The 27,895-nt window shown below is 40.5% G+C and overlaps 2 protein-coding genes across 2 annotated transcripts; both read right to left on the reverse strand.

Annotated features, from left to right (window-relative positions):
- Positions 1-396: 396 nt before the first annotated feature.
- On the reverse strand, positions 397-6,841 carry LOC308143880 (zinc transporter ZIP12-like; the record flags this gene model as incomplete). Its single annotated transcript, XM_080514822.1, has 12 exons — positions 397-525; positions 649-836; positions 930-1,088; positions 1,240-1,312; positions 2,851-2,931; positions 3,066-3,215; positions 3,755-3,927; positions 4,392-4,563; positions 4,706-4,866; positions 5,314-5,521; positions 5,604-5,921; positions 6,590-6,841. The coding sequence occupies 12 exons, from the start codon at positions 6,839-6,841 to the stop codon at positions 397-399; spliced, it is 2,064 nt and encodes a 687-aa protein (XP_080370948.1).
- A 1,781-nt stretch (positions 6,842-8,622) lies between these two features.
- Positions 8,623-26,055, reverse strand: LOC308143944 (macrophage mannose receptor 1-like; the record flags this gene model as incomplete). The annotated part of the gene is given in 34 exon segments (XM_080514899.1): positions 8,623-9,287; positions 9,373-9,405; positions 9,870-10,028; positions 10,179-10,295; positions 10,385-10,534; positions 10,640-10,805; positions 10,996-11,228; positions 11,322-11,427; positions 12,094-12,263; positions 12,383-12,491; positions 12,653-12,792; positions 12,874-12,974; positions 13,093-13,157; positions 13,268-13,431; positions 13,686-13,724; positions 13,839-13,983; positions 14,085-14,166; positions 14,266-14,381; positions 14,457-14,656; positions 15,915-16,063; positions 16,300-16,415; positions 16,500-16,616; positions 16,715-16,872; positions 17,125-17,304; positions 17,388-17,528; positions 17,655-17,768; positions 17,852-18,007; positions 18,429-18,602; positions 19,286-19,682; positions 19,685-19,687; positions 22,885-23,408; positions 24,705-24,828; positions 25,489-25,561; positions 25,784-26,055. Coding segments are annotated over 34 exon segments (5,223 nt in total). The 3' UTR covers positions 8,623-9,057.
- Between the last annotated feature and the right edge of the window lie 1,840 nt (positions 26,056-27,895).

Below are 27,895 nucleotides of genomic sequence, written 5' to 3' on the forward strand. Positions count from 1 at the left end.
GTAAAATAAGTAGTTTTACAATACTTGACAATACTGAATCAATTTGATTGTCTGAGGCAACATGAACATTTCACAGAGCAACAGTTTCAGCTGTGCTGCTGGCAAACTAGACATTTAGTGTCCAGATACAGGCACTAGTCATACATAACAGAAAAATAAATCATCACCGGTAAAAAAAAAAAAGAGGCTTTGTTTAACATATACATGGTATTATTCTAGAGACTACAACCTCATGAAACACTAACAAACAATAATTCTGTGTTACAACATGATGCTTTAATATTCATCGATGTGTAACTAACAACAATTACTTGTCAATGGAAAAAAAATTAAACACCCTAAAACATGTCAATGTTGGCTTATGTTCAGCCTTGTCTGGGGAGATGTGTGCTTTGCTTAGAATTTGAGTTCATGTTCAAAGAGCGCGAGCAACAAAAGACAGGTCCAACCCAACAGGAGGCCGAGGTTCTGGAGGAGAAACATGAGGCATGGTCGTTCAGTCTTCACTCGGCTCATCTCTGGAAGCTAAGGAAAGAAAGGAAAGAAAGCAAAAAAAAAAAAACGAGTGGAAACATTGTTCATATAACACTGCGAAAAGACCAAATGGCCACAGTGACAAGGCCACGTTACTGTAGATGTGTTGCTTACCATTTCTACAAGCGACAAGTAGAGAAAGATCCCAGCAGTGACGGAAAAAATCCACTGCTGGACCTCTGTCTCGGAAGATACAAAGAGTCCAATATAAAGCCCCATGAAGGCTGTCAGTGCGCTGAGAAAGTTCATGAGCACAGCGGTCTTCACTGAGAGTCCTGAACTGAGCAGGACGGCAAAGTCTCCTTCAAGACAAGAAGCAGAGAAGAGGAGATTGTTGTCTTTCAGCAGCCAAAGGAACAAAATCATCTCAAAAGTAAACACTGTGACCCGCTCACCCATCTCATGTGGGATCTCATGGCACAGGATGGCGACGGTGGTCGCCATGCCGGTTTCGACCGAAGAGGAGAAAGCCGCACCGACGACCAGGCCATCTGCAAAATTATGAAGACTGTCTCCAACGATTACCATCACAGCCAGCAGAGGAACCCCTTGTCCTGGGAACACAAAGGGAGTCTGTGTTGTCGGAGCTCACCGGCAGACCGTGACAATTGCTTTGTGGTGCCCGGCAACTGATTAGATAGTACAACATGTTCATCTGTGTGCAGACCAATGTGCAGCACTTTCTGAAGAGGCAGTTTAGCTTACTCTGCTGTGAAGGCCTCTGTATACTTGTATGTTCAGGAGATATTTCTGTACACTCCAAGTCATCCACTGGTCCCTGCAGGATAGAGCATATGTACATATACATATATACATAACTATTTACAACACAGATTCAAACAATATTCACCTTTGATTCAATCATTGGTAATCCAACGTAAAGAGACAAACAAAAGGTTTATGTTCTCTGACTAGGAATGTTGCCTTAAATGGAAAGGTCTTGCTCTTTCACACCCATCTTCAAGACCAAAGTGTTCAACCAATTAGGTATGCACTGTATGTACATGATTCAACACAAGCGTGAAGTGCTTTCTGAATGATTCAATGTTTCTCATACTCCAACATCCTACATGCTCTGTTCCTTTACCCCCTCCCACACCACTCCTCTTTATCTGTTATGTAAGAGCAATGCCAGAACGGTTTATGTGGATTTCACTGGATTAATACTACTGCCTGTTTGCCCAAAAGTTTTGGATGGAAGATAATTGGGTCAAAATCATGCCAATGTGTTGCACAGTCTTTAAACTTGTCACATAAGCAGTTCCCTTTATATGACTGAAGGCATTATTGGGCTGAATGAAACATAAACCCGAATAGGGCCAAAGTGTCACAGGTCAGCCACCGACTGCACTGAAGCCACATGCCCCTCTTTAGTGGCTCCCTGTAACCTTCACTGAAGTATATGTAAATACGCTACGTCATCTGTTATTTAATGTTACTTTTATCTTTGAGGTGATAAATGTGACTCTTAAATTTATGAAAGTTTCAGTAATTTGATAATAAAGCACTGTGAATACTTGCCGGATGCATTGTTAACCAAGAACAGTAAAAAGTTACCTGTTTAGTTTTCAGGCATGTTAATCGGATATATGAGATATGTATATGTGTGTGTTTGTATGTATGTATGTTCATAAGTTGGTCAAATTAAATGGAAATTCTATATTGTTTTTATAACTATACTTTCTTAAGATATTATTTATTTATTACCATCAAATTGTGTATATATTTTTGGATGTATGTGTGTGTATAGAACTATTAGATATGTACGTGATTGCACAAAATGTATTAAATGGCACATACCTGAAATGAATAAATAAAAAAAAAAGGTTCCTTTAAGCCAGTGAAACAGGCCCATGCTTCAGAATAACTCAATCTTGTCAAGAAACATATAGCTCCAACATAGTGAAGAATTAAAGAAATGCACAGCTTCTGAAAATCCCAGCATGAAATCAAACCTGTACATCTGAAGTCTTAGCAATAATAACTGGATGGACTTCAATGAAATATTTAAAACACTTGGTTTCACGTCATTCAAAATGAGCATAACATCAAAATAACACTAACACAAGTGAGACAAATGTGTTCACTTCAGCTTTAAACCCTTACTTCCTCTCATGTGCACTTTCTGTAAAAGTGCACATGTGTGGTGCAACGTGGTTTGATGGTCAATTTCCAAGAACTGTCTTGTCACCGTCCCTATGGACTTCGTTATCACTTAAGTAAATGGCACAAATGATGACAGGAATCAAGGCTTTCTGCCAAGAACATTTTAGAAAAAAAATATCAGAGCTCAGTGTTGGTTCTGATAAGACTCACCAGCTGTATGGTGGAGATTGACTTGCCCCTCTGTGAATGACCATTGCAGCTCAGCTCTGACGACAGGTCACTGAAGTGACCCTGCACACAAAAGAAAGTCATGATGCTGCTGTTTCTCATCATGCACAGTCATGACAAACATCACTTCCTCAACAGTCACTATATCTATACTCTGTGCTAATACAAAGGTGAGCATAAAAAAAGAGAAATCTTACGTGGCTATGGGAAGGAATTAAAAAGGCAAATATTCTTTCAATAAGGAAAAAGCCATAGATTCCAGCTATGATGCCCAGAATCTTCCAGAGATACTCCTTATCTCCAATGTCATCATCATGACTATGAGTGAAATCGTGGAGGCCAAGGATCTGCAAAACCAATGAAAAGGAACAAAAGTAATTCACACTCGAGTCACACACAAAGTTATTGATATTTGGCTTTAGGGAGAAATCTATGGAAAATGTAAGAAATTCACGCGGCACTGAAATTATATCATGAAAGCAGGGCATTTAAGCATAAAATTGTGATTTTCTCATCTCAACAAATCAAATTGAAACACAAGCCAAGAACAGTGGTGGATATACCACAACAAAAATAGTAAATATCCAGCCTCTATGTTCAACCTGCTGATTACACTTTAATTCAGACTTCTGTCTGGGAACATCCTGTTTGAAGCGTTAGTGGCGAGGTGCTGTTGATCACTTGTAAGTTGTTGTCTTGCTCTCATGATGTCAAACAGTCAAACAGACATGTGCATTGAAAAGTTTAGAGAGGGTCACATTAAAGTAAAGGTTATTGTGCATTTTAGGTTCATCCTGAAATTTCGCCCGAAAGCTGAACATCCTAACGCTTTTTCTGAGCAGTGTACCGTCGATAGCTTTCGATTTATAGCGCGGTGTCTTTGTACCTGAGGTATGAGGTGCAGGAGAGCATCTCCAGAGAGGGTTCCCACTGCCAGGCCCACAAACAGCTGCAGGATGAGGGAGTAGGTTTCCTGACAGGAGTTGAAGAAGATCAAGCAGATACCGAACATAGAGCCCACTGTGATGAGCAGCACAGCAGCTGTGCTGTAGCCATACTCTGGGAAAAAAGAGACAGCCATGAGCTTCAAAAGCACTGTATGTGGTCTATGTCCTAAGTGAACCAAATAAAGGAACTATCTTCTTAAAATGTCTTCAAAAGTAAATCGATTTTAACTGAATTTGTAATGAAATTTAAAACTGTGCTCATTATATTAAGAATAAAAATAATAATCTGGATATGTTTGGTACTTTACAGAATAACTTACATGACTAAATTTCAATGGAAAAGTAGTTATTTCAAGTTAATTTAAAAGCTAGTTTTAATATGTGATCTACAAATTAATTTGAATTAAGATCTTAATTTATTCAAAGATTATGTGTTATTTCTTAACCATTGTTCTCTTTGTTTTCACACAGCGTCCTAAAATGTACTAAAATATAATATTCAAAGGAAAAAGTCCTCCCCTAATTTCTATATGTATTTCTGTTTGTGGAGCGAAGCAATGGAGTAAGATTTCTTACTCTCCACAGCAGTGGGTAGAGATCCTCTTGGTTTTTGCTCTGCGGATTTGCAGGCATTGCCTAGCAACTGCTGAATGATGGCTGGGCAAATATGTCTGAAGTGCTCCTTGGAAATTGGCAAATGAGGATCCAGAGCAAAAATATCCACCAACTGATTGGCTGAAAAACACACCTGATTGGAATCAAAGAAAACAGATAAATGTGAAGATGAGTGGGAGGCTTTTCAAGTCAAGAGCCACTGTACCTGCATGTAGTTCGCCGCCATGTACGTTAGTGTTTCTCCAGGCTATACCAGTCATTTATTTCAGTCTTACCTGTGCCCAATCTCTGCCTTTTCCCTCAGAATCATGGTTGCAGTCTTCAAGCGCATGCACGGCCAACTTCTTGGAATTGCTTGTGATGCTCCGCCTCCTCCTGTGAGAGTGCGTTTTCCCTTCTCGTCCTACTCCCAGCTGATGAAGCAGCTCCTCTAAGTCTAAGCAAAGAAACGGTGATGATATAATAGCATTGGGTGAAATTCAGCAAAGTGTAATTATATGTTTATTTTTTCTAACCTCTTTAAATATTTCACATGACTTCTTGCATCATTTAAACTGAGCCTGAGTCCATTTTTCATACTACATGAGGGGATGAGGAAGCAGCACCCAATGGTGGCCGGATAAATGGTAACATGATGAAGACCTAATGTTGTAATAACTACTAAACCATCGACGTGAAATGCACAAAATTAATCTTAATCAGATTTCAAGTGTAAAATTGGCTGCTTGTACAACTACAGCAGTAAACAGAGTCAATAGATTTATAATGGTCAGAAAATAGTGGATCAAATCACTGCATGCAATCGTCAGTTTTCCAATTTGTGTGTGGAACTGTGATGAGGTGGGATTTCTATATTAGCTGCAACATGTTTTCCCGAACTTACCAAAAATCTGTAGATTACTTGTTCTGTTTAAAGATTGAAAGATGTAGTCTGTAAAGAAGGCAGGTGACGGGAGGTTGGTTCGTTGGAAGCAGTGACCCCGCAGAATGTGGCTGACGACCGCTGCAGCCACTTTGGGCACCGTGGATTCCCCGGCACCTGAACTCCCCGTAACGTCAACGCTTTCTAGTAGATGAGCTGCATCAATACACTGTGGAATCATGGATGGAATATTTATATACAGGAGCACGTCTGTGATGACGGGACAAGCCCGTGAGAAAACAGTCCCTCACTTGCAAATCCGATGCTGTATTCCCATTGGAGGGGTCATAGTGCTGGTTGATGAGCTGGAGAATACTTTCTGTTTCACTTGAAGAAAGGAATTGGCTGTCCTCCGCTGGATGTAGGTTGGTGAGGGCCAATACGTAGAACTGGAAGTTCCCAGATGAGGAGGATGAGGAGGGACGGGGAGCAACGTTCGACACACACAGGTCTTGGAGATTAATTATATAGTATAGTAAAACGGTTGACATCCTTATATAGTCCTCTTCTGTTAAGGAAGCCTTCCCTTTGTCCTCAAGCACAGAGAGGACAGTATCAGATGTCAGGCACTGCAAAATCAGAAAGACCATTTGGAAAAAAGAGCAAGACGGATTCAGTTGGACCTCAAAACAGAAAGCTGTGAATATTGACTTTCAGACAAACTTGAACGTTTAGCATAGACGTTCAGTCAGCATGAGGTGCAGAATGGGTCAGCTTGATAAAAGGTCTGTTTTCTTTCTGCACACACTGTACCATGCTTCTTGGAAAAGGTTTCATGGTGCTGTTAGTGTTGTGGTGACTTGAACACAAGCCCAATTACACCCACGCACAAATCAACCAAGGTTAGGAGAGTGGGTGAGCAGTCTTCAATTTAAGAAAAAAAAAAAAAAAACATGCTTATTCCGTGAACAGGGACGAAATATAAAAGATTGCTATTTCAATTCATTACTTTTACAATTTCGTGGCTTAACAAATGCAAACTCTTATTGTCAGTCCGCCTGCGTTTAGTACCTCTAAATCCACTGTCTGGAGTTTATTGTGTCAAACTTAAGGATGTCTAGCCACTCAGCATGAATGCCTTATACAGGTCAAGAACTTAAGCCTCAACATTCACACACATTCCTGCCATAACAAGCATGCCTCCAGGATACAGAACAGGACAAACACTTAATAAAAATAAGATTATAGAAGTTATAATATATTGTCAGCTAAGTGACAGCACTGGGGTGGGCCTTACCTTCTCACACGTGTCCTGTGATGTACCCGTCTGCTCTGCACAGTGCACTGCCTGCAGCAGCGTGCTGATCAGGTCCCTCGTCCTGTTCGTCTGGAGCTTCACCGCGTTGCTCATCCCCACGGGCAAATCCAGGGCTCTGAGAGCCTCCTGCAGGTACCCCTGGTCCTGCCCTTTCACCTCCAGCCCTCTCAGAAGCAGACATAAATGTAGCAGCAGCAGAAGCAGACGTGGAGCGCTGTTCCTGAAGTGCATGTTGCTACCAGGGCTGTTTCTCCAGTTCCCGACACTGTCTGAAGGACTGAATCCGCAAGGAGGTGATACACAAAAAATATAGGCTAAAAATAGAATCGAGAGAGGAATTTACATTAAGGTAAATGATCATGGAGAACGGAGAAGCTTCTCTAAAAGGAGAGCAGCAATGTGTTCTTGCTGAGGGAGGCGTTAATAATAGGCACCGCTGATGTGCTGGGGGACACGAGGACTCGCCCGGCACTCTTCAACTGAAGCAGCCCTTACTGTGCCGAATGGTCAGCCAAAGCCTGGGCCCCTCAGTCCACAACAAAAGGATTATTGCAGGCAAGGGAGAGAGAGCACAGGGGCAGGGAGAAGGGGGCACGAAGGGGGAGACTACAGAGAAAATCATTAGTAGTAAGGAAAACTGGAGAGAAGGGATAAGTTGTATAATGTCGTGAAGCTGGAGACAGAGCTACTCATCTAAAATGAACTATCTCGAAGTAATTTGTACAGTGGGGATGTATAAAGCACCCTTTATGTAATGTCAGTTTAGAAAATGCCTTGACTTAAAACACTCATTTTCCTTACAGTGTGTCAATCAAAGCAGTCTCCTTTTTTTAGCATCAGGAGGAATGGAAGCATTTCTGAGTATGTTCATACGCTGACATGAATAAATCACTTGTGACGCTTAAATCGACGGTTGCCTAATTGTGCGTGATCTCTGAGTCATCAAGGATCAATCATACAAAGCAGAACATGCTTCCCAGCATCCTCCCACACCCCGCAGGTCGATTCAAGCCAGCAATGAGAGGACATAATGATTGCAGAAAAATCCTGAAAGCTACAGTAACACCTGCAATAGAACCGATTAAAAAAAAAAAAAAAAAAAGAAAGCTTACCAGAAGAAACAGGCCTGCCGTGCTCCCCTCTCCGGTGCTTTAACTAGATTTGTTTTCCCTCTGAGATGAAGGTTTTCCCGGCGGATAAACAGAAGACGCAACGCTCGCTTGGGGAGAATTCTTGGGCATCAGTGTTGTTCATAAAGCCCTCTTACGAGAAGTAAGAATTGAGTAAGCTCCCGAGGATTAGCTGCGACAGCCTTAGAGGACTGTGGTTTCCATGGAGAGCGCTGCCTCATTTTCAACAATGAGGTGATGGAGGAAGGGGGGGGCAGCCTTTGGTAGAGGTGATTGAATGGCTGGGTTTTATAGGGTAATACATAAAAAAAAGAATTCCCTTGATAAACAGATTTTCTGTTGACCTTAATTGTTTTGCTTTTGTACAGGATTCTTTGTACTCTTTTACCTGGAGTTTGCACTGAAAAATACCCTTTTGCTGCCAAAATTTCTCAAAAAGGTATTCATTTAATTTTCATATAAATTTTGTTTGGTCTTTTATGTGACAACACGTTGCATTTTATTGGGTCATACACGGAATTCCTATGCAGTGAATATATAACGTTAAAGACAACCTATGTCATCCTCACATTGTTGCATATATATCACCAGCAGACAAAAAGCAAATAAATGTATTTTAAAGAAATGTAAAATGAGCTACCAACTCTATCTCACACTATTACCCCTAAACACACACACATACACAGCACAACATGTGAAATGTGTTATATTGTGAATTATGACATCTGCACCTTTTGTATTTTCACAATAAGCATCATGTTAATGGGTCATGGGGGTCCGTGCATCAAATTGTTTTGGTTTTGATTTATGACATGAAAATATGAAAGGATAATAATGAAAACAGGACAATGTAACTGTATCATTATTTACGGGACATTTATTTACAGTATCAAAGACCCGAGCAGAAAAAAATAACAACTTGGTTGAGAAAGATCTGCCAAACTGCCTTTAAGGACATCTTCTGATTCGTATCATGTAAATGATGCTGGTTAAACTCATTGCTAAAAGTAAAAAAACTAAATATCTGTACACATCCCACAAACTGTCTTGATGTGTTTTTGTATACAAAGAACATCTTATCCCAAATACTCAGTTTGTGCTCGAGTCTATATCAATTATTAGACAACGTTTCCACAGAACATAATCAGTTTATCAATTCAATTAAAAAAAAACAAAAACAAAACAAACAAAAAGAAAAACACCACAGGGTTTGTGTGAGACCCAGTTTCCCAGTAAAGTGACCCCCCCCCCAAAAAAAAGTTGATATGATCTGCTGATATTATTTGACCTGCTTGCATTGTTTATCAACCCGTCCCTCTATGCTTGCTCATTTTGCTCGATGTTGGCCACCAGACCTTTGGTGTCTACAGGAGCTCGAATTGGATTGTTGAAGTACAAATTGTTGTCAAAAGTGCTTTCTCCCAGGACGGGGGTTGGTATTCGTTTGCGGAAGAGGAGGAAGGCACCAAGTCCAACTAAAGCGATCACGATCAGTACCACCGCTACAGGGATGCCAGCAGAGCCATGCGAAGGCTCTTTCATTTGTGCTGAGGAAGCAAAGCAGACATCAACATTATCAGTGGCCAAGCTTTCATTTGCAATGTTAAAATTGGATAACTTTCTTGAACATACCAACAGCTGGAGGTTTTTCTGTCGGAGTGATAACTGAAAAACAAATAAGAAATAAAACCAAAGTTAAGCTAATTGATCTTCATTCTTAAGCCTAATGTCTAAACTATTCAAGCTTTGACATCCTGTTTTCTGTTACTTTCCAAAGAGAATCTCTTTATCTTCACATCAAGCCCCTGCCTTTGAGATAGTGCTACTGTTGTCTAACCGTGCATTACTGCAGGTTTCATTACTTTCTCACACTACATTTCATTTGCCTCAGACTGGTTTCAACAAGTACTCAGATCAACTCTGTACCTTTGCAATTTTTACACCTTCACGTATCACCCTTGTTCTTCAAGATCAGTACAAGCGCACTCCTTTTCACTCTTCAAGCCATATTTTAAATTGCGCTCCACCCTCTCGCCAAGGTATCATGCCGCCACAGGTATGGCATCCCGACCAACTGCCTTTAAACTGCTCATTTTACTTAAATCCAACTCCCTAATGATTGAGCTTACCTTTTGGTTTTTTGCAAATGTAGGCTGCGTATCTCCTACAGCTTTGCGTACTCCACTGTCCGCTGTCAGAAATTATGCTCACACACTTCTCTGACTTTGGATTGTCGTTTTTCCAGTTGGTATAGTCTACAACGGTGTTATCGATCCACATCCAGTCATCTGAAGAACAAAAACCAAAAAAATCTTCATTGACTCTGTCGATCACTCACAGCATTCCAATCCATGAGCCACATGAATAACTGACCAACAGCGGGAACTTTTAAAGTTCTTTTATAGGCCCTCAAGCTGGATTTCACATTATGTGCTCACCATCATTGGACTTGTACATGCCAATCCATAACACTTTAACCTCATCCTGCAGAACCTCCAGGTTCTGCTGTATGAACAGACCCTCTACAGGGTCCTGAATGCTGAGTAGAGCAGCGCCTGAGAAGAGCAGCCACAATAGTGCAATGTTACAGTTTACACACAATAGTATTAGCTAATAGCTAAAATTGGAATTCATAATATTTTACCGAATTTTAGACATTCCACTGAAGCATAGGGCCAACTGGCTGATTCTGAGGGGAAAAATGAATAACAATGGCCTCTGAAAGGTATCCAGCTGTGATCTTTTGAGTCTGGACATCTGCCAGGAAGCTGTGGGGGTTCAGTTGGAGCTGCGTCTGAAAAAGAGGCCCAAGATTGCATGTCAGTCTTCAAAATATTGGGCTCAGAATGCTTACTGGTAATATACAGTGCAAAACCTGTAAGTCCAGAAATGGTCTGACCTGGTGATTTTTTGCAAAGAGCATAGTGAGTGTTGGTACACGGAGCAGTCTTCCATTGTTTGTCCACATCTATGTAAACACAGCCGTAGTTGTTTCTGGGCTCATTTCTGCCCCATTTGGTGAAAGACAGGAGCCAGTTATCAACCCACTTGAAGCGACCCCCAGTCTGGAAATAGACGTTTCTGATGAAAATATGCATAAAGCCGGATACGAAGTAGTGTCATGTGATATTCAATAACACAGCTAAACAAAATCAGTGAGAAGTAGCTACAGAAGTTTTTTTTTCCTCTAAAGTTATGAAACTGTCTGGTTGTTTTCACTGTTTTTCAAGAGATATATTAAAGTAGATTCCTTACCACATTGTTGTTGAGACCAATCCAAACAGAGTGATTGTGCTTAGAAATCTGCAGTGTGATGTAAGCTTGGGTTGCAGGGTTCAAGACACTGGCCAGATCAGCATCATCTGCTTGGCACTGCCTCCGAGCTTCATCCCATCTCATCTTCTGAGCCACCAGTTTGTAGGAGTCATTGCCAAACTTGTAGAAGGCATTTGGTAACACAGTGGTGGGTGCCACTGCAATCTGTGGATCTGAATATATGCAACACATTAGAGGATTTTCATGAAGCTCGACACGAAATTGATTCTATCAGTGACTGATAAAAAAAAACAAATGTCACTCACCATTGTTTCTTTTACAGATGAAACCAAGTTTCGAGGTGCAGTCCTCCACCTTCCAGTGCCCCTTTATTTTTGAGACACTCCCCACCATCATCACACAGTCATAAAACTGTCAGACAGAGAAAGGTACATCAGCTCCCCTGGCATCATGGAATTTCATGACTTTCATTAAAGTTACTTGCTTTTTTGAAACTTTGTGCAGACTTTGTAAGTCTTCCACCAAATTTCACACCATCGTTTATATTTTAGAAATTTAGTTTCTAATGTGCCTCCTTTAACTACTTACCTACAAATGAATTATTCATTATTCAGGACAGCATAATGCCATTGGTGTCTTATTAATTAATCATCAACTTTGTATTATTTTGAGTATTTAAAACCCATCAATAGTTTCATGGTAACAAATTTGAACATGTCGTTGCTGCTGCCTCTTGAATAACCCGCAAACTCTAAAATGTGGAAATAAACAAAATAAGATAGTTATAAATGTTCATCCAGCTTCTTTTGTGCTTAGTCACAGTGGCAAGAAATAAAGTCCCAATTTGTTGGACATAGATATTTACTTTACTTTACTTTACTTTACTTTACTTTACTTTACTTTACTTTACTTTACTTTGGTAGACCAGAGCCTTCCCTCACACCACATAAACAATGTACAGCTCCTCCACAGCTTGTTCGATTTGTGCCTGACCAGTACACATAGACTACGTGGCCACCAATCGCCATTGTTCTGGGTGACCCTACCAGAAGTATTAATAATAGAGTGAAAAATAACCTCTTCCATAAAATAGCCATGGTCAGGTGCTGACGCCGGTTGCCCTTTGGCCCAGTTGACGTATGTAATGCCTCTGCCGTCTGTCCACACAAAGTGCATCTCCCAGTTGATGTCATTCATGCCAATCCAAAAGTCTTGATTGTAGTGGAGTAGCTGTGTTGTTAGGAATGCTACAAAGAAAAAAAATTATGAGATGATAATGGGGGAAAAAAGACAGAAGAATAAGTGTTTGGTAAAATAAAATATAAATTAAAATGGAGGTGATTTTACGCCACTGCACATCGGTCACCTTGCTCTTTTTCATTCAGGATAGAAACCAGATTTCCTCCCTGGTTGTGGCAGTATTTCCTTGCGTTCTGCCAGTTGTCATTGTCTTTGCCTGTGACTACTTTGTAGCACTGTGTCAAAAGGAGGAAGTTATAGTTTGATTTGGAATAACAACACACCAGTAATTTTCAATTAGAGAGAGAATTCCAAATCAATATGGGAGGAGGAACTTTTCTAGAAAAAGGACTTACAAGTCATGAATACATGTAATTAGATATTTATTTATTATTACCTTACTTTGGAAGGACAACCACTCTGGTGCACATCCTCCCGTAGGAACTGTGGTTGGGGCCATTGTTGTATTGATTGAATGGATGCTTCTTTTGCAAATGGAGGGTAATGCGAGGCCACAGTTAATATCATTCCAGAATCCTAAACAAGCAGAATTTATGAAAATTTAGAATTTTGAAATCATGAACTGAACAAACAAACTGAGCCTTGCATTAGACTGACCCATGCTCTTGTATATAGTGACGCAGTTTTCATCGTTGTTTGCAAAGTTAGGCTCGTTGTTCTCCCATGCAGTATACGTCACCGGAGTCCCATCTAGCCAGCTGTAAATACAATGAGGAAATGAATGACACCTCAATATTATGAGATTTCTGAATACATTTATCAATGATTTTTCCCGGCGCTTCTAATATCGTGCTCAAACATTGTACTTTGATTTACCTAAATGATTTATCCAGGTTCACTGTCAAGCCAATGTAGTACTGTCTTTCCGAGCCTCTAGATATCTATTTGAAAGACAAGATATCAAATACTTGGAAGTCAAACGTTTGCACACAGGATTTTTGAATGCTTGCACCATGGTGATACATTTTGATTACGCATTGGTTTTTCTTGCCTGTTTCCAAAGAAACCTCCTTTCACTTTCTCCTGTGATGATGGCAAGATCACCAAAGTTTTTCTTGCAATAGGCCCGGGCAGGTTCCATTGGCTGATTTTCATTGTTGATGTAATATTGTGTGTCATTATATATGATCCATCCATCCGTTGTAGTGTTATAGACTGTAAGGAGAAAAGAGCTGTTAGGGGTCATTTATGGCACATCCACAGTGCTGTTCTTTTGCCACTGCAATGATAAACAAAACTATCCAGAATTATTGGGTTTTATCTTCAGGAAACCAAAAACATTTCACATGCAGTCTCATGCAATCCATTTATTGTCAGTCTTGTATTATGAATCAACAAATTAGCATTGTGTTACTCATTGAATAACAGAAATTATTTTACTGTAATAAATAGCGCACACTGAAACCTACCTGTCTCCACAATTACAGGCTCAGGTTTGGGCTCTACACCTGAAAACACAAGAATCACAGTACACACACCCCCAAAAAAACAGGTAAATTCTTTAATCTAACAGAATATATTAGCAAGAACTTCTCTGTACGGACTGTTACTGTCAGTGTTACCTTTGCGTATCTGGCAGATCCAATTATTGTATTTCTCACAGTGTGCATCATTCCAATGTTGTCCGTAGTAATTATAGACCTCTGCACAATGTTCATTGTTATTGTGGTTGTTTGGTTCTCCATGGCCCCAGTTTTCATGGGCAAACTAAATCCAAAAAAAAATTTTTTTGGGGGGGGTGCATATAATTAAGACAGGGAAATCAAAATATATAGTAAAGCTTTGTGTGATTGTGAAGTCCCACTTACTGGCGATCCATCACTCCAGATAAAACCTTCATGGATGCCACGATAGTTGAGGCCAATCCAAGCTGGTTCATTTCTGCTCAATCTTTAGAAAATACAAGCATAGATTACCTGAAGGTTACCTTCATTTTCTTTAACATGAATTCTGATGTACAATACAGGGTATAAGTGCTTCCGAACATACGCCACATTTTGCAGGTCCTCCGAACTGTGAACGCTTATCAGGTTTCCTCCAATGGCCTGGCAGAAGTTATTGGATTCCTGCCAAGTCTTCTTGAGGCTCTTTTTGTTCCTGTAATGCTATTTGATTAATAAAAAGGTCAGTGTAATGTATTTCAAACACCACGACTTCCGCTGTTCAGTTTCTTCTCCTACTTTGAAGCAGACATTCCTTTTTGCGACTGGTCTCCAGCCGGATGCACAGCTCGGGGCCAGAGTGGTGGGCGCAACTGTTGTCACATGCACACCCTCAGCCGGTTTCTTGCAGATATATTTCTCTTTGTTGCGGCAGCTGATGACGTCCCAAAGCCCAGCAAAAATCCCAGTTGTCATTGCAACGCATCCCTGATGTCTGTCTTTTATTGAAAAAAAATTCAAACAGAAAAAAAAAATGTAATTAACTGAGTTGAAAGACATACTATTTAAAGTATTTAGAATGATCAAACACAGAACCAACAATTCTAATGATCCCTATGTATAACTATATTATCACTATAATCAGTATGTTTTATTTTTAGGAAAATGTGTTACTTAAAAGGGTCATATTATGCAAAATTCACTTTCTAATGGAAGAAAGTCAGTCATCTCTCTCCCTGACTTGTTTAAATTTGGAACCACAAGAGGAAGTACTTCCTTCTCTTCCCAAGATGGGCATGTGTGGGCGGAACCAGTCCAGCTCACACAGACACAACAGATTCTGAATGCAACTCATATGATCACATTTTCAAATCAATGAAAATCTAGGAAACACTGGATTTGGAGCAACAAACTTTGAATGCAACGTTTTTGGATCAACAAGATCCATGTAAAAGTGTTTAAAATCTGTATAACATCACTACTTTAACTCTAACATGCATCCATTGATATTCTCTACCACTCTAACCACAAATGTGTGTTTTTGGAATGTAGGGAATAAATCGCAGTACCTGAGAGTCAAAACACAACCCTTGCAGAAAGGCAGTTCCAACCTGAACCGGAAGTCAAACTTTCTTACTATAAAGCAAGTGTGGTAACAAGTGATGCCCCTGTACAGGCTTCTAACAGGTCTATACATTATGAAACATGGAATCATGTATCATAAATAAACCTTGAGGTCAAAATGTTTTCATTCTACATGTACTGTCCTTTCACCAAATGTACAAAAATATCTTTTGTTAAATAGCAAGGATATTCTTTGAACCCCAATCTCCTCTCCCATGAGCAGGAAGATGCTTATATCTCACTCCTTTGTGCACAATTATGTCTCTCAAGAAATCAATAAGTAAAAATGTACAATGTTTAGTGGTCAGATGATGCTTTGTCCTGTAAACTAAAGCCTTTTTGTTTCAGTGTCTATGGCATCCTTGGCCATATTTCATCTTGACGATACTCCACAGCAGTGCACAATCATATCAACAGCCTGTCCTCAGAAAAGTAAACATTGTGCTTTGTCGACTTTTCTTGAGGTATGTTTTTCAAGTTAAACATTTTTGTGACTTTATAGAATGGCTTGATTTCCAAATCTAATTTGTGGTTTTTACATGTCAAAACATTATTTCACCCTTTTGGAATTGAGGTTGCATCTTTTTCATTGTAGTCTCGAAAGGATGAATAGTGTCATTTTGTGTAGTTTACCTGGCATGCCTGCATTGAAATGAGTGAAGGTGACTTGTCTTCTTGTTGTCCACCTGAAAGTGCTTTTGTCATCTGTGTTGGAAAGACCTGTCCAGAAATACTTCTCAGGCCTCAAACCCACCAAACTAACCAGGAAAGCATTCTCATATCTGCAAGAAAAAGTATAGACTCAGAAAAGTGCAAAGCAACATTTATGAGATAATTCTTTCACAAAGCTCTGGTTTTCCTTATAAATGAATCTCTTTTTAAGCTATAATAACGCAAAAAAGCTTAATATAGTCACAGCAATCATCCCAAAAGCATACATTTGTTTTAAGTGTTCAAAAAAGCTGCTCATGGTATTTTTATGAAGTGGATTCTGCATGCAAACATTACATCAATATACCTGTCACCCACATCCACCAGACGAGCATTAGCCCTTGAGCATGCCTGCTTTGCTTCTTCAAACGTTTTAGTTTCCACTCCAGTGTTATAGCAGTATGAACCAAACCTAACAGAGCCCTGAAACATGAAGACACTGTGATATTAAGTAATATTCCTGCTTTGTTTTTAGAATAATATTCGTTGTCATAAAGCACCACTCACAATTGTACATCCTGGGTTGATGTCCTCCTGGATTCCTTCAGCTGGTTTGGTGGACCCTTTCTTCTTACAAATATAACCATACGTCTTCTCACACATGTGATCTGCCCACTTCCCATCCTGCATGGAAAACATAGTAATTATTAGAGCTGATGTTTAATGTCTTAACATTTTTGGTGGGTCCTTTTGCATTTGTTTCTCACAGTGATGGCTGTTACCTTTCCTCTGATGAGGACACAGTCTTCTTGGATGCTGGCGGCATGAGAGGGTTCAGCACTCAGCCACTGGGTGAACGTGACGTCTGAGTTATCGGACCATTCAAACAGCATCTGGCTCCGCTGATCATTCAGGCCGATCCAGAGGACATCAGTCGGCACTAAGGTTAGAAATACCCAGAGCAATGAGCAGTTTTGATCCTTTTTAATGTTTTTTTTTTGTTTGTTTTTTTACACTGGGTGCTTTACAATGACTTCTAACAGCTAATAAGCCAAGTTAAATTGATCCAAAATGCAACTTTTCATTTGTTGAGAAGATATAAAAACAGTATCAGTAATTCCATAACTGTTATAATACTGTGTACCATTATCAATACTTTGGTGGAGATTGTTTGGGATCATTGTAAACTTACAATATCCACATTGAGAGATAATGAAACTTTGTTCCTCTATATGGTGTATGCTGGCCAAATCTGCCTCCTCCTTGCGGCATGCAGCCAAAGCATCTTTCCACATCTTTTTGCTCCTCTCCAAGTAGTAACAGTTTCCTGCGTAAGGGATCCAATGATTGGGGCAGAAGCTGGGCTCTTTGCCTGTGAGCAGACATCAAAACAGCTGAGCTTTCATTCTTGTGTCACCTTGTTCTCTTCAGGTCATTTTTGAATAAAGATCCTACTTGGTGGTGGAGGCAGACTGGTTGAGTTTCCTCTCCGACAAATGTAGCCGAGTTTCTTAGAGCAGGCGCTGGTTTCCCATTTTGAAGCTTTGGCAGGATTCAGGGTCGCACAGGAGAGCCCAGGCTCTGATGAGGGATGACCTGTAGGAAATGCAGGTTGTAGTTTATTTTGCAAACTCAAAATAAGAAATAAATGAGTGGCTATTTAATTTACTTAAACTCTAAAAAAAAAACAAACACATCAAACAATACCAAATCCTCATCTACCTGGAGCCCAGTTCAAATATCTAAATGGGTTCCCATTGCTCCACTGCCATCCAGTCTCAGAAGTCAAGCTGTTCAGTCCAATCCAAACAGGGGACCCAAGATGATTTACTAACCCTGTTTCAAAACAAATATTTAGAAGCAACAGGTTTTAGACAATGTGAAAATAAATGAGTATGTGAGAGAGGGTTGCCATGTACCTGAGATGTATGACTGCTCATGGAGCTGCACGATGCTGAGGAGGTCTGCGCCCTGCTGCTGGCAGCTCTTCCTGGCTTGATGCCAGGTCAACACTGACTGCAAGTTCCTTTGGTATTGACCCCCTGTGACTGGATCAGTCTCCCAGCCAGTGGAAGCTAGATTATGGAAAAGACAAAAAAAACATTGCAATCATTGCACTTCTGGAAATTAGTTGTGAACGTAGTGTAAAGCAGGTTGAGTTAAACGTGTATGACAAATAAAGGTCAGCGTGTGTTCTAATACTGATTATCTCTGATTTCTGCTGTTTTCCTGCTCCAGAGTTAGAGCAGCGTCAGGGGAAAGATGTGCCCGTGGAAAGAGGAAAACAAGGACAAGGCTGTGTTGACAACTCATGACAGGAAGTGGTGCTGTTGTTCTACCAGTGGTGCAGAGTAAAGCGGGGTCAGAAACCAGACCTGTAAACACTGACCTCAGTAAAATGAAACAAGATAATCGAGGGGGTCGACAGCAGTAACGGTGAAAAGTCACACTGATGTCCAAAAGAGCAAACCGGTCATTTTGCGCTGTGACACTTACTCTTAGTTGGACAAAATCCCCACTTTTTGTCCTTGTCATAATCTCGGTCAGTGCCACACCACAGTTGTCCATCTGCGCGTCCGATCTTTGTACATTCAGAGTACCACTTATCTGCGTACTTGAAAGGAAACTGACAAGGTGCTCCAAAGGTATTACCTCCGAGGGTGAAAATCTCTGAGGAGATAGAGATCAATGATCTAAAGTCAGTAATTATTAATGCAAAGCAAATAAAAAATATCTTATGCCATCATTACTTCACTTATTAATACAACTCAATTTGCACACAAACACAAACTGCACATTGTCATCAGCTGGACTGTCATTGATTGTGACATGTAGGAGACAGTTGATCATTTTGCACAGCGCATTCACAAAGAATAATAATTCATGAAATGTGGAGTTTCAGCATTAAATTACAGCAATGTTAATTTGAACATCATGAGCATACAAAACACACCACTATCAAGCACCACAAACTTTAAACTATGAATTTATAAATATGTGCTGTTTATAGCAATTATTATTCATCAAGCTGGCTTCCTGGAAAATGATTGTTTTAAACATTTGCACAATCTCAGATCTGAAAAGTGGTCGTAACATCTTTTTGCAACTCGGAATTAGATTTGTTCAATATGAATTTTTTTCTCATTGATATCGCCAAAATCAACCATCATGTTTAAAGTTCCCCAAGGTATTCATATCAATTTAAGCAAGTCATAAACATGTGCAAACTACTATTGTTTCTGTCGCGTGACTCAACCTTTTGAGGCCGCCAGAGAATAGTTTTATGTTGTTTTTTTAACAATACACTCCAGTTATGGTATCATCACGGCTCCTGTGATTGTAGGAATTGCTACCTTGAAAGCCCTTTGAGCACAGGTCACCCTGAGTGCCATATATCCTCCAGCGACTCCAGGTTCCCGAGCCTTTGAAGATCATTATGTTCCTCTCATTGTTGTTTCCGTAGTTCAAGTGCAGGGTCTCGTCTTTCAGGCCAAAGAGGGTGTCGTTCTTGCACTGCCAGTGCTGTAGTTTACTATTCTCATCGCACTCGAAGAGGAGCACCTTCACCCAGTCCTTGATCTCTGTTGCACCCAAACACAGCTTGAGGGAGATACTGAGGATGCGGGACTCCGAAGCCCAACGGAACTGCTGCTCTTTGGCATGTGGATTGCAAGGAACCGCTGTGATGGAGGAGGCACTCTCCACCTTTATGCACTTGTTGTGTTCACTGTTGAAGATCAGGAACGTACCGCTGTCTGGAATAGAGCAGGAGAAGCTTTATGTTGACTGATTTTAAAACACTTCACAAACATTTTACTCACTGAAACAACAGTTGGATGTGTGGTACTTACCTATGTCAGCAGTGATGCAGAGGGCTTGCAGGAGGCAGATGACTACAGCAAAATGTGAACATGGTGACATTATCATTCCAGTGGTGGTTGCACTAAGTGGTGGACAAGGCTGCAGAAGGGTTTTCCAGTTGTGTAGTGGAGTGGTCCGATGTGCTCAAAGGTATGTGACATGGAGCAACAATGACACAGAGACACGGTGCCTTCCCCTCTTAATCACTCTGATGGACATCCTGTCACATGAGCCGTCACTGCAGGTCAAAGAACTGCAGCATCCATGAGCTTTCACTGACCTCTCGGCTGAGGAGAGGAAGGCAGGAAGTGGGAAACAATCTGATCACATTATTCAGCAAGAACATTTGTGAACCAACATTGTTAAGCTGTGAAAAACTAAAAGGTGTGGAAAGAGAAATTTGAATCGTTTTCAATGTATGTTGCGGTTTTTCCCCCCCAATATATGTTTTGATATATCAGTTTGTGTTTGACTCTGCACCTGTTTAAAGATCCAAGAGACCAGATGTTGACTTCTGCACCAAAGTGAATGAGGACTGAATGAAGTTTGCGGCGTTTTGCTGATGGTGTGGATTTCTTTGTGGGACAGTACCTCCCAAGAGGACTACCAGGCTTCGGGTGAGGAGTGCAGTGATGATACAAGTCAGTGGACGGAGAGGACAGGAGGAAATCCTGCTTCCTATTGGGGGAAAAGACTGTTGATGTGACTACTGAGGCTTAAAACTGCATGAATACCCAGTAATAACCCTCAGATCTGTTGATGTACAGCAAGATAAGTGAAGAGTTCTGACTTCTCGCATCCGTTTCAAATTAAAAAGCCTTCCAACATATGACCCAGACACATGTTGGGCTTTGACCTATTTCTGTTTGTCGAGGAATGACGGGAAACCTTGCCTCTTGGGGCCTGGAGTTCTATGTTGGACATTTACAGTAAAGGAGCGTGGAATGCTTCTGTCAGCTCATATTCTTATCAGTAAACACTAACTGCAGGGATTCATGGGTAAGACTTGGAACGGGAACTTTGTCAGATCTCTGTGAAGTTTCATAAAATGTAGAAACTCACAAACAGTGAAGAACATACAAACACTCCATATTTCATTCAGTGACATGATAATTATATTGACTATGTGCTCATCAGTTAACCATAGCCACTGTATAGTAATGTTATCATGTTAATGAACAGAATTGATCTCATCTTGTTCTAATATAATCAAGAGTCCACCGAGCTGAGGAGCAAAAATGGCCAGATGGCTCACAAAGCACAAGTCCCTGTTTGTATTTTTTTTTTTTTTTTTTTTTTGGTCAGTGACACTAAATGTGCAAAAGCTGATCATTATTGTAAAACAACTGATTATTATTATTATTATTAAGGCTGAAGCTGATACTATACCAGAGAGCACCACTCAACCCATTCCTCTGTATTGTCTCACCTTAAAACTATACAAAAGTCACACAAAATACAAAAATACTTTTCTTCTTGTCAAGTATATGCTTTCATTTATTGTCAGTCAAAAATGAATACAACTGTAAAAAAAAATACCCCCACCAACTCGTTAAAAAGTTTCAGTCAAAACTGTGAAAACTGCCTCATTTCAATCTACATGATAGTGCATCCACATTATTTATTCACATTCATGATGACTTAGAAACCCTGTTTGTGCATCAATTAGGCCTAACATGTGCATGGGAAATTACAGACATACATAATGAAACATACATGTTTTAAAGGAGCTTATTTAATAACACGACCAAAGCAAAACAAAGAAAAACCTAATCATTACAATAATTAATATATATTTTCACTGCACTTTATGATAGAAAAAAAAATCTGTGATCTCTTAAAAGGTAAAAATAACATTAAGTATTTAAATTAAGGTCATCATACATAACTCAACCGATTTATACATGATGTCCATTGCCGACAAGCTCCCTTTTGGCCTGTAATTGTTACCATCATTGATATCTAAAGTAATTATGTAGTGTGGATGCAAATTCACATTTCTATTAGGTTGCACCAGCTTTTATTACATTCGTCAAAAGTCAAAGGCTGAAGCCAAATGAAGCATGTGTCAGATTTTGATCAGTGGCTATGCTGTGGAAAAAGAGAAACCTTTTTAAGACTTCTGCTCATTTTCATCAAATATCTTACCTGTAAAAATGGGTGGATTTCAAATATCAAATGTACGCAAATATACATGCACACTACTGAAGATTCTAGATTTGCCTGCTTTATATTTTTTGGTTAAACATTATTTCTATGATGTCAGGCATATTATGCATGGAATTTTAAATAGAAAAACATTACAGTTTTTGAAAGTAGAGGTTGTGTTTCATCTTGGCTTTTTTTTCCCTGAGTGCAGAAACAAATGCAAGTTTGTTCCAAAAGACACGTTTCGAACATAAAACTACATTACGTTTCTGTATTTCAGTATTAGGTTCACGTCGTGTTTGATTTTGTGATGCTCGCTGAATAAATGACTTCAAGATTTTTGTATTTTGTTGTAACGTGACTTTTCAAATTGGATGTATATAGGGCAGTTTTAAGGAGGTTGCAATATAACATATTTCTTTAAATGTTTTTTTGTTTTGTTTTAAGACATCAATTGGATTTAGGGTGAGCTTATAATGCCTGACCTTAAATAGTAATCTTTTCCATTAATTTAGTTTGGACAGGTAGAAGTCACCCTCCTACTGACATAAGAACCTGCTGCTTCTTTGTTAAAATAGTTTTTTGTAAAAGGAAACCTAATTCAGTTGCATCCCATTTTAATTGGCTAATATTTTTTTTACCGTTCTCACTTCCGAACACATCATTAAGTTCAAGCCTATTAAAAGCTGGTGCAACCACCTATGAATATACTACAATGCATTTCCTAGTGTTGTCAGGCTGTCCTTTGTTTGTCCTCGAGATTTTTGCTTCAGAAGAACATCCTCTCTGTATTGAAGATCCTCAGCTTGGTCATGAAGTTAAAATAGATGAAGGCCAAGCACACCAGCAGGTTCTTCATTAGGTAGAGGATGGGAGTGACAAAGCCAAAGAAGGCGATCAGGCCAACACGCACGAAGAAAAAGGGTAAATCCTGCAGGGCCACTCCCAGGGAGGACAGCAGTGGGCTGTGCGGCATGACCACCACACGCAAACAAGACAGGTAGCTGAAGATGTAGATGGGGAACACCCAGCCTGAGTAGTACACCAGAGGATGACCTGCCACCCTGACCATCTCCACCGTATCCATCCAGAACATGAAACTGTCCACAAACACATCGGCTCGGGCGTCGCTGGCACACAGGAATCTCAGAGGCCCCGTGTAGTCATAGGGAGATAGACGGTACGCTGTGGTGCTTGCTGATCGGGAGCTCATTCCAGAGATGCTGAATGGCCTCCTGGGGTTTCCCGGTACCCCCGGCACTATCCCGTTGGTCTCCGGTCGAGCTGCTGCTCCATTCTGGTTCCTGTCATTGTGCTGGTTTGCGCCCGGTTGCAGAGGGGTGGGTACAGCCTGCCCAGGCACTGCTGGCCCCGGGACAGTTGGAGTGATGGTGTTCGCAGGAGTGACCTGCTCCACATGTGTCAGGACAGTGGAGGGGATGTCTGCATCTCTTTCCATGTCGTTAGCTGAGGAAAGAAAAGCAAAGATGATAGACGACCAAATGAAACAAATAGAAAAAAAATTATAATAAACAAATAAATAGATAGATAGATAGATAGATAGATAGATAGATAGATAGATAGATAGATAGATAGATAGATAGATAGATAGATAGATAGATAGATAGATAGATAGATAGATAGATAGATAGATAGATAGATAGATAGATAGATAGATAGATAGATAGATAATATAAAACATTTTTATATGTAATTGGTGTTTGGCCAAAGGTGAGAGAGACAAAACCACTACTTCAACAGTTATCCATCTTCTATGTAATCATGGTCACAGCGCTAATGCCGAGTGACACAATCACACACTGTTACAAGTTCATGCCTACAGGCAATTCACAACCTCAATCAAACCCAGTTAAGCTCAACAAGCATGTCTTGTTGGAGGGAGGTCAAGTATTCAGACAAAAGCCACTTAGGTACAAGATGAACATATATATACATATATAGAAGCTACACACAGAAACGCCTTGAGCTGGGAAATGAAACGGGATCGTCCAGCAGAATCTGCTACTTGTTTTTGCTTATTAGATCCTTCAGTGTCAACATTTTTGAAATGTACACCTAATTGACTGAAGTAGAAGGGCAGATACTAGGTACTATAAATAGATATGTAAAAATAACTTGTTTACAATAATACTGAATCAACTTCTTTCTTGAAATAAAGGTTAAAGAGTACAGCTGATTCTGTTCTTTTGCTGAAAACTTACTTGAGTATGTCTTGTTAGTAATGCCAGGTATTACTGCATTGATCTTGATATTCACTATGGCTTTCTGTTTCACACTTTATGTCACATACATCATGTTCGAGAGAACTTTCCTTTAATATCTGTTGGTTCTGGTTACATTTTTATGTCAGTTTCATCTTTAAAGTCTGCCAAATATGAAAAGAACTTAATCCTCCTCTTTTCATGCTTTGCTGTGCCCTCATTTATGTTCAAGTCAGTGGGGATGTTATGACAGTATACAATGATACAACAGACACACAGAATGGATATTGGCGCTCAAATGCAGACTAAATTATTGTACAATAAATCCATTTAGCAATGTGGGTTTTAATCACAGCAGGTATTTGTTTGAAACGGTAGCAATAGTACAACGTTTCTGTAAAGTGAAATGCTCAAGTGATAAGTGCAGCAAAATTGTTCTCCATGTCCTTTGACCGCTGAAGGTGTGATTGAGTGAGTAGTCGATGAAAAAATCAGTATCTGCAGCACTCACCGAGTCATTTGCTACTTGAGTTGTGCTCACCTTGGCCAGTAAGTCTGCAGTGGCGTATCCTCTCCACCACGTCTATACAGATGAGTGAAAAGAGGACGAGTGACACAGGGAGCTCTGTGAACGCATCGTGTTTCATGTTGTTATTTATCTGAACCTGTGGGATGGACATTTCATATTAGTAGTTATTGTAATTATTCATTTCTGATCAGTACTATCAATTTACATCCGCAATAATGCACTGAGCAAGCTCCCATCACTTGCAGCTCTGGTATTTGCTGGAGTCAGGGCTTCGTGCCAACAGGACACAGAACATAGCAGACGAGCTGGTCATCTTAGCAGAATATATTGCTCTTATGTAAAAGACACCAGATAAGGAAGGGCCAAGAGGTCAGCATAGGCTTCAGAAAAGAGCCTGGGCTGCAGCAAGTGAGGAAGTGAAAATGTGCCTCATAGACAGATGATTTGACAAGGGCAACATGGACAGGAAGAGGAAAAAAGCTGCTTATCAGTAGCTTCTTATCCATAAAGCTGGATATTCCTCCCCCGAGAACTGAAAGGTTTCTCACAAATCATCACCTTTGTTCCACTCATAGTGGCCCCACACTGTGATTTTCACTCACCCGCAAGATATCTTAGTACCACTTGTTCCCTGCCACTTCTTTTGAAATAGAAACACAATCGCCCTCAAAATAACTACAAATGATCTACAAATACAGGCTGCTTCTTGTTACAAATATAGCAGCACTCAGGTTGGAATTGACAATCAGAGTAGAAATAAGCATCAAATGAGAAGCAAATCGTCTGAAAGTTGTACCTCAGAGCTGGCGATGAGGAAGGCAAAGCAGGGTAATGTGGACAGGATCACATATACCAGGGTCACAGGCCTCCTGATAGGAGCACAAAAAGAGGGAAGCGCAGAAAAGTTAGGGAGGAAGACAAGTGCAGATGCATGGACTTGTCAAGTCCTGGTATTTCCTGGCCAAGAGCTGCTCAAACCAGCCACTGATCTGTTCAGACTCAAAGGAACCGGTCAGGTGTCAGTCAGAGCTGTGCATGAATCCCAGAATCTGGAAACCCCTGCAATCAGGTCAAAGGCCGGAGACACTCACCACTTCTTCCTCCCAATGAGGAACTTCTTCTTTATGAAGACCATGTACTTCACGGGTACCCAGACCAGCAGGGCGGTGGAGGTGACATAAGCTATGGAGGAAGCCACGATCAACCAGTAGGCCGTGCTGCTATCTCCGGGGGGGTTTGCTGATGTTTTGACTGTGGCCACGATGACAGCGAACCTCTGCATGACGATGAAGAGTGGCACACACAAGCCTGCAAACTGCAGCACCTCACACAGAGCGAACTTCAGCGTCCTTCCAGAGCCCATCCTGTGGTTGTGTACACAAAAAAAAAAGGCAAAAGATGGGAGGGAGACAGGGGGGGGTTGTTGTCGCAGTGAGGCGACCCCTGTCCCTCTGAGGGCTGGTCCGGCCTCGGACTGCTGCATTGTCTGCCTCCACTAGCATTTTCCACACACCACAGCCCTGGCTCTCCGCTCACCCAATTGCTTACACTGCACTAGGCATTGTGTACTTCGATGTGACGGTGATGTGACTGGCCCTTTACTCTCTTTTTACACAGGATACAAACAAAGTTCATGTAACGTTGCGACCCGAAGGATGTGCATCTCCTACTTCAGCCTTCTGACGGGGTTAATCTGATTTACAGTTGACATTTCTAGCAGTATTATGAAGCGTACATCTGAATCATGTTGTCCACTTAAGGCTAGTTCACAATTCATCAAACAGAATTGATGTTGATGAATCCAAAAGCAAAATCACCATCTAAGAATCAATGGCTGTAAAGTCAGTGAACGTCCTATCATATCCATACGTCTCCATCTAGCGGCAAAAAGTGAGAACTACAACGCGAGAACCTGTATAGTGATGCAATAGGACAAATAGTTATCCAACCATCTTCGTCCAACTCAGAACACACGAGCCTGTCCCAGCAGACATTGGGGATAGTGCAACCTGGGGAAGTCTCCAGTCCATCAAACAGGAAGATACAGACAACTAGACACACTTACAGCAACGGGCGGTTGTATAGCCAGCAATTAACCTCAAACGCATGTTGGCTGTTTGGCCATAATGGAGAAAACCCACACTGGCACACAGAGAACATGCAAAGACATTTTCCAACTCATCATATTCACATGTTTGACTTGCATTCTGAAGATGACAGTGCTGTGTTTATTTCATTTTTTTCAACATTTTAAAGGCGTTAGGTGCTCTGAAGAGTTTGTTATCATCACTATTTAGTCTCTTTATGTCACAGCTCAGTGTATCCGCACTCGTGCACGCTGAGGATGGGGAGAAAATGTTGGCGATTTGTTTAATTTGGACTTGAAAAGAGCAGGACATTGTGCTGCTGCTGACCTCAGACACCTGAACACCTGATCATGTAACTGCATCAGGATTAAATGGTGTCAACTATATTTGGCGCTGTCTTTAGTTTACACTCATTTCTACACGGTGTCATTAGGAAAGCTAATTTTAGTTTCTGCATCAATGCAGTTTCTGAGGCAGTGACTTCATGAGAGGTGAACTGAGCCCGGCACAGACTGATACATGTGGTGTGTACGAGTTAAACGACGTTACACCTCATTGACGGTCCAGCAGCTGCTCTGAGCAGACTCTCTTCTTACAGAGGAGAGCTCCACAACCAGAGCACCGCAGGCTGGGGAGGTTTTGTAGGACTCATTACATCTCGTAGCAGCATGACATGTGTTTTGTATCTTAGGATACAATATTTTTGGGTCCAAAGTGGCAACCTTGCAGCACAAAAATGTAATGAATTAGTGCACACGTCGCACCTTTTTTTACACATTTCATTCAGTGCTGAGAATCCAAAAATAGCCTCACAAAATTTTATTTTCTCTGACTTTGTTTTTCATTCTAGTATGATAAAGTATTATCTGACAGCTTAACCTCCTGACTACTGGTAATTCAAATTTTTCCTCTGGTGGACATTAGTAAACCTGTCTATCTCCCACCCACTGTATCATACTGAAAGAAATCATATTGGTATCTACAGAGAACATTTAAGGCTTTTCAACGATACCAAAAATGTTTTCAGTATTCTAATTGCCTTGCAAATATTAGGGAATTAAGAAAAATGTGATTGGATATTTCTTTTTCTCCTGGTTGCATGAAAAATATGATTAG

The sequence above is a fragment of the Blennius ocellaris genome, assembly GCF_963422515.1.
Source record: "Blennius ocellaris genome assembly, chromosome: 19".
Taxonomy (NCBI): Eukaryota; Metazoa; Chordata; class Actinopteri; order Blenniiformes; family Blenniidae; genus Blennius; species Blennius ocellaris.